The sequence below is a fragment of the Pollachius pollachius genome (genome assembly GCF_949987615.1).
Source record: "Pollachius pollachius genome assembly, chromosome: 5".
Classification (NCBI taxonomy): Eukaryota; Metazoa; Chordata; class Actinopteri; order Gadiformes; family Gadidae; genus Pollachius; species Pollachius pollachius.
The window spans coordinates 9,381,198-9,393,511 of NC_136938.1; the positions used below are offsets into that span (position 1 = coordinate 9,381,198).

Below are 12,314 nucleotides of genomic sequence, written 5' to 3' on the forward strand. Positions count from 1 at the left end.
CAGTGTTATTTCCTTTCTGAAAGAGAGTGGGAAGAGGGGCAAAAAAAAGGGACTGGTGGTTTTGCACAAGTTTCCTGCTGGTAAAAATAGAGTTTTATGTGAATCGTAGGTGGTGAGACAGCCAAATTGGGGCCTTGAAATAGCAAGGGTTTAACCTTGTCTTGCGTCATCAAAACATCTGCAAATGCACTGGTTAAATGCCATTGGTTTAAAAGTAATTTAATAATTTATGTCTGAATAAAAACAAACAACTGATTACCAATTGATAACTGATCGGACGATGAGTGGTTGGATTTTGTAAGTAGATGGCCCAGATTATTAACGCACTAATGTTCACATCAGACACACCGTGGTTCAGCAAGACACAAAGTTGTGCTGTCAAATGGCCAAAAACTGTTAAAAGTGTGGAATATATAACATCTAACCTTTCAACGTCTATTGCTGGTGTCCGCCTCTTCCGTTATTTTGTACCACGTCACCTCGAAAGACTGGCTCTGAAGGAATAATTTATGGCCGACACATTTTGACGTTACTCTGCTGCCATCTGCTGGATGATTATCGATTCAGTTATCAGAAAGTGTGTATGATTAATCAATTGCCCAATCTCCTTCCTCGCTCACACTAAAGCAATCTCTCACCTAATAAATAAAGATTGCAAGTATAAACAAAACCATAAAACAATTTATTAATTAGTACATTTTTAAGTATGTATTATTGTTTACATGAATGTATAGGACGCAAGTGTACAGCAAATGCTTTGCTATAGTAGGCACAAACACCCTTCATAAAGAGTTGTGGCACTAAAACATGTTGTATAAATATCCTCGTAATGCACTAGGGCATTACTGATATGTTTGGATTTTAATACAATTGGTATAAACATGTTGTAAGCTTAAGTGCTTAACAGTGCAGCGCAACTATTTGTAAGACATGCTATACATTTAGAGTATAAGACAACCCCATCGCAACATTTGAAGCGAATCCCACCCGATACCAAAATTGATCATTCAGAATCAAGATAGACCTACCTGACCAAAAATGCACAGACTTACACCAACAGAACACGGACGCCATGTCGACCCAAAAAGCATAGTTGAGTTAACACCTAACATTTTGTCTTATACAAAAAAAAAACATATATATACAAAAACAATGATTGCAGTGATTTCTCAAGGGGATTTGCAGTGATTTATCTGGTAATGGACTGCAAGTCTGTTGTGTAATTTCAACCACACCTTGTGGGAAGTTGAGAGTACGCTCGGGGCTGCATGTCATCGGACACCGACCGGAGATGAACCAGCATTCTAGGATTCAGTCTGTGTCTTTGGTTTGGCGCGTTGCTCGCAGACAGACAGGTAATGCAGCTGGACAGGTAAAGCATCAGCACCATTGGCGTGCCGGCGGCGGCGGCCGTGCCACTATGTTCTCCTGGCGGGTTTGGCGACGAGCTGTCTCTCCCTCTCCAGCTCTCTCTCGCGTTGCTGCTCTTTTTCCAGGGCTTCCTTCTGCTTCTGCTGCTGCAGCTTTAACGCCCGTTTCTGTGAAAGCAACACCCAGAGCCTCTCACACACACACACTCAGCAAAGGAATGGGCCTATCGTTCTGTTACTATGCACATGCACTGCAAATTAGCTAATGGCTGAGTATGTGGGTCAAATGACTTCTATTATATTCTGACTTAGAACAACACGTACCTTTAGTTTGGTGGTCTTCTCATGGAGCATAAGCATCTCTTTCCGTATGGTCACGAGCTTGGTGTGATAAACCTTTGCCTCTGTAAACTAGTTAACCCAGAAATCGAATATTTATATACACTTTTCATTCAAACTAATACGTTTGAGTATATAAAAGGAATGAAGGGATTTAATATATATACATACATACATACATACATACATACATACATACATACATGCATACATACATACATACATACAATAACAAAGAAGGCATACCAGTGAGTTTAGGTCTAGAAGACTGTTGCATTCTCTGAACTTGGTGACTTCCTGATCCAGTGTATCTAGAAGGACTACTTGGTTCTGTCTGGTCAACACAAAATAAAACAGTGTAAGTGGATCCTCCATTGTTTGACTGTAGATATTGTTTAAATCAATAAGACTCCCAAAATGTTTACAGAAATGTGATTGAAAATGTGAAACCTGACTGCAAAAATGCTGTTTATAAACAACCAAGCTAAGAAGAGAGCACTTGATGATTTATAGCTGAACAGACAATTATATCAATATTACAACAATGAAATTGCAATAAATGTTTAATAATAAATAGCTAATAATATCAATGAAGGCAACTGGTGGATGCAAAAACCTTTCAATAATTATTCGCTACTACCCCATAGTTGTTTTCAATAAACTTGTTATCATCAGTGATCTTTAATGTTTGACAGTTCTACAGGCAGCACACAATCCAGTTGATCGGTTCAAAATGAAACATTGTTTTGGTGTCAAGGTAAACACTCACGTAAGCTCTTGTAGAGCTAATTTGGAGTTTTGTAGATCAGGAAGGTAGTGGGATAGTAGGCCTTCTGTGAGTTTTTCTACTGCTTTTTTGTTGATTATTACCACCTCTTCCATGGCAACTGGTTCGGTTGGAACTGGCAAATCTTGAGATGTTTGCATGAGATCTGGTAGAAATGTGGGTGGATCAATCGCTTGCAACCATCCCAGCAGTATTGTAGTCAAACATGATGGTAAATGTGTGAAGTTGCAAGGGCTCCTTAGTTCAAAACAAACAGCAATACTTAAAAGTGTGAAAGTGTGCAAATGCTTCTAAAAACTGATTCAGTCAGCAGATTATGCGTTGCCTACTGTCATACCGTTACAAGAAGGTTCCCTCTGGATTTGGGGACTGTCATCTTCCCTCGCCTCTTCCTCCATGCTTAACCCTGGCGGTTTGTAAAACCTGCATTGAGGAACCAAGACTCAGACAGTAGGCTTCCTCTCAACTCAGGACATAAGGCTAACTATGATCAGAAAAATACATTCATGTCCTCATTCACCAAACCAAGGTTATTGAAGATTGTACTAAGTATTAGCTTGCTCGAGTGCATTACAATGTGCATAGCATGTTTAACGATTGCTATACGCTACGCTACTTTTCTTTAAACACACTCGATTTGAAAATTACTTCAATCCCAAATAGCAATATATCCCCATAATGAGGCATATCGAATTTATTGCCTGAAGAAATCAGGACCCTGGGTTACCTTACCTTGTGGAATATTGACATTAGCGGTGGATTGACATCATGTGAACGCTGGCCTCCACTCACATGACTGCTGGCCTCCACTCACGTGACTGGTGGCCTCCACTCACGTGACCTCTGGCCTCCACTCACGTGACCACAAGCCCGACCCAAACCGTTTGTGACTTCCGGCTACAGCTCCGATCTAATATGGCTCCGGTATGTATCTGACAGGACAACAGTCAGGATAGTCTTTAAGCAGCCCAATGTTTACGAAGCAAGTTCCCTCTGACTGTAAGTGATTGTATTAGCCATATTCGAGTGTCACATGTGTATACCAAAGAACGCTACCGCTGCTGTTGGTATAGGCTGTTCCGACATATGTTATGTTAGCTTGTTAGCGTTAGCTTGTTGGAACTTTTCAACTCCGCCTACCCAGCATGTAGTCCGTCTGTCAGTGTGTCTATCTGTCTCTGGTCCGACGTATGTTTACACATGCTAACAAATGGGGATGTTTATCGTTTAGGCAACGTCACCTTCGCTATTGTAAGGACAGGGTGGATTGGATGAACGGTATTAAGCCTTTTAAACGTACTCCACTGGCAGTTGTCAATGGTAATTAGGAACAGAAACTCAAATAAGTTTTGCGGTAGTCGTGGATGGTCTTTTAATAGTGCGTCTTATCTTCTCAAAAAACAACTTGTTCGGTTTCTTCCAGGTTTCTTCAAGTCGAATGGAATGCAAACGTCGACACGCACCACAGAGCTATGTGAATGATTACTCACTCATGACCTCTGTGAAGGCCTAAGGGACGCTCAGGAAGACCAATTTAACCCCCCCCCCCCCCCCCCCCCCATATAAAGATGTCGGGTGTCAACTTCATGAACAAAGTGCGCTCCGTCTTCAGGAAGGAGCGCAGCGACTGGAACCTCAGTGACACCGCGCCGTTAGACTTTCCGGACGATCTGGACGAGGATGACAGGCCTAAGTTCAACCAACTTAAGGTTGTGGTCGCGGGAGACATGTCGGAATACTCGCCGGGGGCCGTGTCAAACGGCGTGTCGGTAAACACTCTGGTGGCGGATGACGATGACTCCCTCTTAGGGTCTTCGTCCAGCCTCGGCAGTCCGGGGTTGAACATGGACCCATGTGACAACTGCAACCAGAAGAGGGAGAGGATCAAACGGAGGAGAGTGATGAAGAAACTAGGCATGGCAGCTGTGCTGTATTTGCTCTTCATGATAGGAGAATTTGTGGGTATGAGAACTCAATACAGCCACTTAAACACATCATGGGCAATTAGAGACACCAGTGCAGGCAATGTTGAATGTTTAATTCGTTCTTAAATGCTTATTATTGTTCATTCATTATGCAAACCTTTATGAACACCATATTTCCTCTTTGGGCATTGAGTTGAACTAATTCAGAATAGCTGTATCCTTTAATATAAAAACAATGCTATTATAATTGTTTAGTGTTTATATTTACAATGTGTGTGTGTCCAGGTGGATATGTGGCCAACAGCTTAGCCATAATGACGGATGCAGTGCACATGCTGGCCGACCTGATAGGCATCCTGGTGTCCTTGCTGGCCCTGTGGCTATCAGCCAGGCCCCCGACGGCCAGGTTCACGTTTGGCCTTCATCGTCTGGGTACGTCTCATGTTCCAGCCGCCCCTCAGCAGTGGCTCCCCTTGCGGCTGTGTTTTGTGATGAAGCGACCCCGGAGACATGTGCCTCAGGGATGCAGGCGGATCGTGTTTTAGAGAGGAAATGTGGTCAGCAGTGTTCCGATCTTATGGGCTCCAATTTCAGATGCTTTGTAATGGTTAAAGCATGATTTAGATGTGGTTATAACAGTGGTTTTACGAAGTGTTCACCCACCAACGGAGCATGAGCTGGGTTTAGACAGTGGTAATGCAGGTTTGATTTAACCTTAGTAAAGCCTCACTTTGAGCTAGTCCCCAAACTGAGTTTAGCCACTTCCCTGTGGTTTTGTGGGTATCAGTTGTTTCAAGAGCCCTGTCCTTTAAAGGTAAAATTACACTATGCACTAAGGATTTCAGCACGTTTGCGAGCTGTGACCTGCAATGTGCGTTCTACTCGTCAAACAGTCAACATATTCAGGAAGTGAAATCACTTTAATGTTTCCTTCAGTGCCAAGACTTTGAAGCTATGTCTTTATCGTGACACTTCAAAAAAAATAACACCTCTATCGCAGTGTCCATAAACTAAACGTTCTGACTATGCCTTGCCTGACAACTCATTATTTTTAAAGGTGAACAAGACATTTAGCTAGGTCCTTCGTATCCTACCGGTCCAAAAACCCACTGCTTGACTCAGAGTGAGCCCCCATGTTGAAAGGCATGAAGGGGTGTATGACTGATGTTGGTCTGTCACCGTGTTGACTGCAGAGGTGGTGTCAGCGGGCGTCAGCGTGCTGCTGATCTACATCCTGACTGGGGTGCTGCTGTACGAGGCCGTTCAGAGGACCATGCAGCCCGACTTCAGCATAGACGGAGACGTCATGCTCATCACAGCAGCGGTGGGGGTGGCTGTCAACCTTATGTAAGAGAAGAGACTCAGTCAGTCACTCACTCACTCAGTCAGTAACTCTCTCACTCACTGTCTCACTCTCACTCACTCACTCACTCATTCTCACACACACAGTGTTACTAAATGTGCTATGTTTGTACAGACTTAACTGAGCGGAATGTGACTGAGCTACTGATTCCTAGTCCTGACTTGTAGCAAGTGTTTCATTGTTTGATAGCAGTTGGGGGGGTGGGGGGGTGAAAAGCATAAATAACTTGTTTTGGTTGATTTTGTATGTTTTCTTTTCCTAGAATGGGCTTCTTACTGAACCAGAATGGGCACCTCCACTCCCACGGCCACGGCCACTCCCACGGCCCTGTGGCCCCCCCGGCCGGTCAGCCCTCGGGGCCCGGGGCCCAGCCCAAACCCCACGGCAGCCTGGCGGTCCGGGCTGCCTTCATCCACGCCCTGGGCGACCTGGTGCAGAGCGTGGGCGTGCTCATCGCCGCCTACATCGTCCGCTTCAAGGTAGGGCTGCTCGCTGGGGATTATTTTGGAGTTTGAAAAACATGATGCATTTATTCTGCATTTCTCTCTAAAAAAAACGCTTTGTAACTGAGAACTCGGAAATTCCCCCTTAAAAAAATACACAAAAATCGAAATCGCGATCAAAATTTGCGATCAAAATTGCACTGCCCTACTTCAAGGTGCCGCTGTTTATGCCGGTTGCCGTGGTTACCGGGGGGGTGGGCGATATGAGCTTCTTGCGGCGAGCAAAACAGTGTGATGTTATGTTCTCCCTGTTTGAACTGGGTGCGACATAATCAATCATATATCTATATCTGAGTTGAGGAAATTGAATCTCTTTGCTGTCTTGCAGTCTTTTTAACTCTATTGATTTTAGAATTCCTCCGTCCATCCTTTTTCCCCTCACAGCCAGAGTATAAATTGGCCGACCCGATCTGTACCTACATCTTTTCTGTCCTGGTCCTCTTCACAACTATCCGCATCATACGAGACACCGGCCTCATTGTACTGGAAGGTAACACCCCGTTTTCCGTCTGACTGACCCAGGCTGTTGTTAGACGGCTTCATAAGTTCATTGTCATAAACACACAATAGAATAATGGAGCCTGTAATCGAGACGAGACTAGGCCGCTAAGCTTTTATCATGACATCACAAAACCTGGGTGATATTCTCGCCTCCTAGGGCGAGAATCACCATGCAGTGTGTATGTGTGACCATGCAGTGTGTATGTGTGGCCATGCAGTGTGTATGTCTGCCCATGCGGTGTGTATGTGAGGCCCATGCAGTGTGTATGTGAGGCCAATGCGATGTGTATGTTAGGCATGTGCGGTGTGTATGTGAGGCCCTTGCGGTGTGTATGTGAGGCCCATGCTGTGTATGTGAAGCCCATGTTGTATGTCAGGCCCGTGCGGTGTGTAAGTGAGGCCCAGAACCCTAAAGTGTCCGTGTGGTGTGTATGTGAGGCCCATGCGGTGTGTATGTGAGGCCCATGTGTATGTGAGGCCCATGCGGTGTGTATGTGAGGCCCATGTGTATGTGAGGCCCATGTGGTGTGTATGTGAGGCCCATGTGTATGTGAGGCCCATGCAGTGTGTATGTGAGGCCCATGTGTATGTGAGGCCCATGCGGTGTGTATGTGAGGCCCTTGCGGTGTGTGTGTGAGGCCCTTGCGGTGTGTATGTCAGGCCCGTGCGGTGTGTATGTTAGGCCCATGCAGTGTGTATGTGAGGCCCATGTGTATGTCAGGCCCGTGCGGTGTGTATGTGAGGCCCAGAACCCCAAAGTGTCCGTGCTGTGTGTCCCAGCGGCCCCGCGGCACCTGGACGTCCAGCGGATCAGGGAGGACCTGCTGAAGCTGGAGGACGTGCAGTCTGTGGACGAGCTGAACGTTTGGGCGCTGACGGCGGACAAGACCGCCGCCCTGGTGCACCTCCAGCTCCGTGAGTCATAGTTATTGAACCATAAAGAAAAATAAATATGAATCTAACTTATCTTCAGTCAGTTACAGTAACAAATCACAAAAAATAATATATATATATATATATCACCAAAAGTTTTTTGTTTTTTAATCGCAGCCTTTACGATTTGCCGCTCGCGTTCTATTACATTGCGATGTCGGCTTGAATTTGATTAATCGTTCAGCCCTCATTTGAATGTAGCCCACTAGCATATGTGGCTGGTCATAGGCAGTAGTGGTCTGTGGTGCTATGGAAGGGAGGAGCACAGATGCTACAATGAATCAGTGGTTCCACAAACAATGTCTCTGGATTTTGCCGATGCTGCAGTTACATTCCGCCCATCCGTATCCTGCCTGTTATTAGTGAAGGCCTTTGTCCCAGTCACATGTTGATGTTTGTCAGTGATGCTGCCATACTTCTGCCGTGGCCTTCATGATTTGACATCAGCCCACAGTCTTTCTCAACAGTCGTTGTTATGATGCATGTTAGGACAGAATGATTTCACATACTATAATATATAGCTAAATGAATATCGTACTGTTGATAAATTATGATGAGAACAAGATTCAAAGAATGGTTGCCCGGCTACCATTCTGTTTCGATTCCATCCGGGACAATGTTGGAAAAAAGTGTTCTTGATCATGTTATCAATGGAAAACCACACACTTTCTTTATCCATAAAGAATAATAAATCATTCAATCAATCATCTAGGGCTGCAAAGATTAGTCTATTGAGAGAAAATTAACAAAGTCAAATTTTCCCGGAAATCACAAGTGGGCATGTCCACCTACATTTTATGACTGATAGATGAGCAACGGTTGCTAGTCTTCTGGGTCGGCTGGTAGGCTGATCTATCAGCACACACCTAGGTGGACACGCCCACTTGTGATGTCAGAAGAGGCTTGTAACGGCTTACCACACTCACCTGCTGGTATATATAATATAATTATATAATATGTCACCTTTTAATCGTTTAAGTCATTTATCAAGTATTCATTGTGTGTGTGTGTGTGTGTGTGTGTGTGTGTTTGTGTGTGTGTGTGTGTGTGTTTCCAGTGGCCTCCAGTGCCAGTAAGTGGGAGGACGTGCAGGCCAAGGCGCGTCACCTGATGCTCCACACCTACAGTGTCTCCAGGTGCACAGTGCAGGTGCAGACGCACAGACAGAGGATGGCCCACACCTGCACACACTGCCACTCATCCAGTGCCTGAACACACACACTCACACACACACACACACACACACACACACACACACACACACACACACACACACACACACACACTTAATAATATATACATTAAACAATACATATCATGCAGCAGCAAGGCAGAAACTACACAACAAATGGCCATGACTCTGGTACATGACTGTCACAAGATGTCAGGTAGTCGGAAACTACAACTAAATGTGCCAAAGCCGAGTCAGGTGGATATGCAGCCCTCAGATTAATATTTGTATTAAGCGTATGGGCGGGGCCCCCCAGAGGACAGGGTTGTGGTTCTGCGATGCAGCTCCAGGGGGCACTATAAATCACCAGTAAAGCCTCGGTCATTTGTGAAGGGCTTTGATAGCCATTTTCCTTTTGTACGCAACGGTTTGATTCTCAGCAACTGATGTCACAGGTCATCAGCTTTTTACAGTTCAAGTCAGCCTGGAGGGGTGGTTGGTATGTTTTGAATTTTTAAAGTTTCATCTCACTAAGCATGATTCACAAGTTATATCTTGTATTCCACAATAATTACAGACTGACACAGAATAACACTAATTTTGCTCTTTTTATTTTGAAGGAGTGTCAACAGCCATGACTGACGCCACAATATATAATATTGTGCAATGACTTCCAGCCTTTTGTTAATGCAAGCTTTGCCACAATATCAAACTGACCCATGTTATCCCATAACTCCGTTTGGCAGTGTAGAACAGGCAGCTCTGAGTGACAATCAAAGTGTGGCACACTTTGAATCTGGGTTCAGGTTGCTCTGCACATGGATTTGAACATTAATGTCATGCACTTTGTACGGTATATCATAAGACCAGATGAGTACTACTGCACTGCAGTATTTTCATGGGGGATAGTATACCCGAGCCCTTTTAGGGGCTCTTGATTCAGCCTCATTTCTCTTGTGTTAACCAGGGTCAGCAGCACTGGGTTTTTAATATGTACTAATTGCCAAGTTTTTATCAATGCTGGAACATCTGTTTAAGGAGGTTTTTAATGTTTTTAGGTTGCATGCTCTTTTACAACCTCTTCGGGTGGTTGCTTCTTCGCACATATGATCATATTTTTTGTACATTCCATGTGTTATCTTTAACCCATTTAAATGGTACAGTTACATTTGCTTCTTGTAAAAGCCATTTGATTTTACCTCATGATTTTTTTTATTCTCTATTGTACCCATGAACCCTCTAACGTAAATAAATGATTGTAAATGGCACAAACACTCATGGTTGATGTTTCTTTATTCTAAACACTAGAGGGAGCAGTATTACTGAGATTCAGACATGCATGCAAAAAGACTTCACTATTGCACTAATGCAAGACAATGACATCCTTTTTTATGTGATCTCTTTGAAGCTTTGGCAAGGGGGACCATTGTAAATGGTCTACTTGAGGAGATGCATGTCCTTATTGTAGTTATATGAGACAACGACAAACAATCAAGGTGTCTTGGTTTGGTATAAGAGCTCTGCAGAAAAAGACGATACTCTTTATTTGCATTCAGCAGAAAGAATGGTATGTCCCTTAATGTGAAACAAAACTATACGGCTGCTTTTGTCAACTTGCCTGGAAATAGTAGCAATAAAGGGAGTTGTAGGTTTAGATAAGGCATATTGTTTTATTTGTACAACAGTATGCACAGTATTTACTTTCTGACTAAAGTTTAGACCTCGTTAATATGTAATATCAGTTTTCATCAAACTCCTCATCGTTGAAGCACAATTTGTAAAGATTTAACACCACACCACACACCCCAAGGTTCAGGTGAGCTCAAGCTGACCTAACCTGTTACCGATGTGCCCCCCCCCCGTACACACACACACACATTTGCACCAGCAGGGTGTTATATTACTATGCACAGATTCAGTTTCCGACGCAGTGTTCAAATTTGATTTGACTGTCGATATCAGTAAATAATTAAACGTACACAAAACACATCATTACAAACATACATATATTATTGGTCATGGAAAAGAACATAGCTTTTATACTTTATTTATTTAAATAGTTAGTTATTTAAATTTTGTTAGTTAGATTTTAAAACCAATGACGGGAAAAGGAAGGATAATCTACTTGGTGAGGCTCTTAACGTGCTCCAGCTCTGCGATGGGCCGCCACTTCTGGTTTATGGTGTGCAGCTGCATAAAAACAAGGTCAACAACAAGGGTGTGGTTCAAATATGGCATAACATTGCCATAAACATATTCAATTCTCAAACAGCCAAATGTTTTATAACAGGAGCAGGTGTATGGCCGATGTAGCACAGACTTTGAATGCATCAACACTGACGTCACCATTGGCCGTGTGGTCCCTAGTGATAGCTTCCTGAGTGACTCAGCACACTTTTGATCGGCATGTTGCTTTTTTTTTTATGCAGTCATGAATTGGCAGATTAAATAGACAAGGGTTTAAAATCAATAATTACCTTTGACTCAATATACATACCTTTTGTGGTTTTGATGGATCCAACCGCTCCCATGGTTCCGGGTTATTAGTTTTGTTTAAACTTAAAAAATAAATAATCAAAATAAGCTTTTCGATATAATCCAAAAGCGTTTTGGACTGGATATATTGATATATCACATTTTGACATTGTTATTTTCATTATTGTGAATAAAAATTTTGAAAATGTGCAGGCCATCTAAAAGCAAATATAAAAACTCACATGACATCAGGTTTGGTGAAAAGGAAGTATAAAGAAACAGATGGAGCACCTATGGCAGTAACTGCCATTATTCCGACCAGAGGTATCAACTAGAACAGCAACAGGAGCCGATGAGCATCAGTGTTGACATACGCAGACACATTAAATGTAATAAATATCAATAGTGCAATTTCCAAACTGAAACCAACCTCCTTTCTCTTCCTCAACATTTTGATGAGTCCAGACATTTTGGTCTCTTTTGTCTTTTTCGTCTTCAGAACCTAGACATTACATTTCAATATGTTGTCATTTCAAGGAAATAATGTGATGTTATGTCAGCATCCATTAAAATGCAGGCACAGTTTCTGTATGTGGCTGTGTCAGGTCTCACCTGTTGCAGGGTGTCTTGAGGATTCTGAATGCAGCTCCGTCGTCTGATGTAGTCTACCCTAGTGACGATACGAGCGCCCAGGCACGTCCACACACTTACAACTTCCTGTCTGGTATTTCAATGGGTGGAAGCTGATACCAAATGTGATTGAACTTGGCTTGAGTTCAACCTTTTACTCGGTTAATACTGCCCTCTTCTGTCCCTTGTTGGTTAGATGAGTCATGTTCTAATTTATGATTGTTGTAAGGATTTCAGTGCTACGTCCCTAGTGGGATGGTCAGGCGAAATTCTGCATCATGTGTTTCTACATGAAAACAAATGTTTTAAGATGGCAG

At 43.3% G+C, this 12,314-nt stretch overlaps 3 protein-coding genes across 4 annotated transcripts; 1 reads left to right on the plus strand and 2 right to left on the minus strand.

Annotated features, from left to right (window-relative positions):
* Window positions 1–661: 661 nt before the first annotated feature.
* bloc1s6 (biogenesis of lysosomal organelles complex-1, subunit 6, pallidin) lies at window positions 662–3,382 on the minus strand. 2 transcript variants are annotated; one of them, XM_079736875.1, is made up of 6 exons: window positions 3,229–3,382; window positions 2,834–2,919; window positions 2,479–2,641; window positions 1,956–2,043; window positions 1,695–1,781; window positions 662–1,538 (listed from the first exon to the last, which is right to left on the minus strand). In XM_079736875.1, the coding sequence occupies exons 2-6, from the start codon at window positions 2,892–2,894 to the stop codon at window positions 1,419–1,421; spliced, it is 519 nt and encodes a 172-aa protein (XP_079593001.1). In that variant the 5' UTR covers window positions 2,895–2,919; window positions 3,229–3,382; the 3' UTR covers window positions 662–1,418. The 2 variants fall into 2 exon arrangements, with proteins under 2 accessions (XP_079593001.1, XP_079593002.1); XM_079736876.1 differs by having other exon boundaries at window positions 2,834–2,902; window positions 3,229–3,270.
* Window positions 3,383–4,063: 681 nt separating this feature from the next.
* slc30a4 (solute carrier family 30 member 4) lies at window positions 4,064–9,004 on the plus strand. The gene is made up of 7 exons (XM_079736881.1): window positions 4,064–4,458; window positions 4,707–4,853; window positions 5,615–5,768; window positions 6,047–6,263; window positions 6,672–6,777; window positions 7,569–7,703; window positions 8,779–9,004. The coding sequence occupies exons 1-7, from the start codon at window positions 4,065–4,067 to the stop codon at window positions 8,931–8,933; spliced, it is 1,308 nt and encodes a 435-aa protein (XP_079593007.1). The 5' UTR covers window position 4,064; the 3' UTR covers window positions 8,934–9,004.
* A 1,163-nt stretch (window positions 9,005–10,167) lies between these two features.
* cUnh15orf48 (chromosome Un C15orf48 homolog) lies at window positions 10,168–12,096 on the minus strand. The gene is made up of 5 exons (XM_079736883.1): window positions 11,980–12,096; window positions 11,798–11,869; window positions 11,610–11,698; window positions 11,390–11,450; window positions 10,168–11,082 (listed from the first exon to the last, which is right to left on the minus strand). Exons 2-5 carry the CDS (start codon window positions 11,834–11,836, stop codon window positions 11,014–11,016), a joined length of 258 nt encoding a protein of 85 aa, XP_079593009.1. The 5' UTR covers window positions 11,837–11,869; window positions 11,980–12,096; the 3' UTR covers window positions 10,168–11,013.
* Window positions 12,097–12,314: the final 218 nt, after the last annotated feature.

What these genes read in the sequence shown, in the direction of transcription:
- slc30a4 (XM_079736881.1), top strand. Translation starts at nt 4,065, where the DNA reads ATGTCGGGTGTCAACTTCATGAACAAAGTGCGCTCCGTCTTCAGGAAG. An exon ending in GTTTGGCCTTCATCGTCTGG is followed by an intron (nt 4,854 to 5,614) that starts GTACGTCTCATG and finishes TGTTGACTGCAG; the next exon opens with AGGTGGTGTCAGCGGGCGTC. An exon ending in CGGCCTCATTGTACTGGAAG is followed by an intron (nt 6,778 to 7,568) that starts GTAACACCCCGT and finishes TGTGTGTCCCAG; the next exon opens with CGGCCCCGCGGCACCTGGAC.
- bloc1s6 (XM_079736875.1), bottom strand. Translation starts at nt 2,894, where the DNA reads ATGGAGGAAGAGGCGAGGGAAGATGACAGTCCCCAAATCCAGAGGGAA. An exon ending in TTAGCTCTACAAGAGCTTAC is followed by an intron (nt 2,044 to 2,478) that starts GTGAGTGTTTAC and finishes TGTGTTGACCAG; the next exon opens with ACAGAACCAAGTAGTCCTTC. An exon ending in TTCTAGACCTAAACTCACTG is followed by an intron (nt 1,782 to 1,955) that starts GTATGCCTTCTT and finishes TGGGTTAACTAG; the next exon opens with TTTACAGAGGCAAAGGTTTA.
- cUnh15orf48 (XM_079736883.1), bottom strand. Translation starts at nt 11,836, where the DNA reads ATGTCTGGACTCATCAAAATGTTGAGGAAGAGAAAGGAG. An exon ending in TGTTGAGGAAGAGAAAGGAG is followed by an intron (nt 11,699 to 11,797) that starts GTTGGTTTCAGT and finishes TTGCTGTTCTAG; the next exon opens with TTGATACCTCTGGTCGGAAT. An exon ending in TTCACCAAACCTGATGTCAT is followed by an intron (nt 11,451 to 11,609) that starts GTGAGTTTTTAT and finishes TTATTTTTTAAG; the next exon opens with TTTAAACAAAACTAATAACC.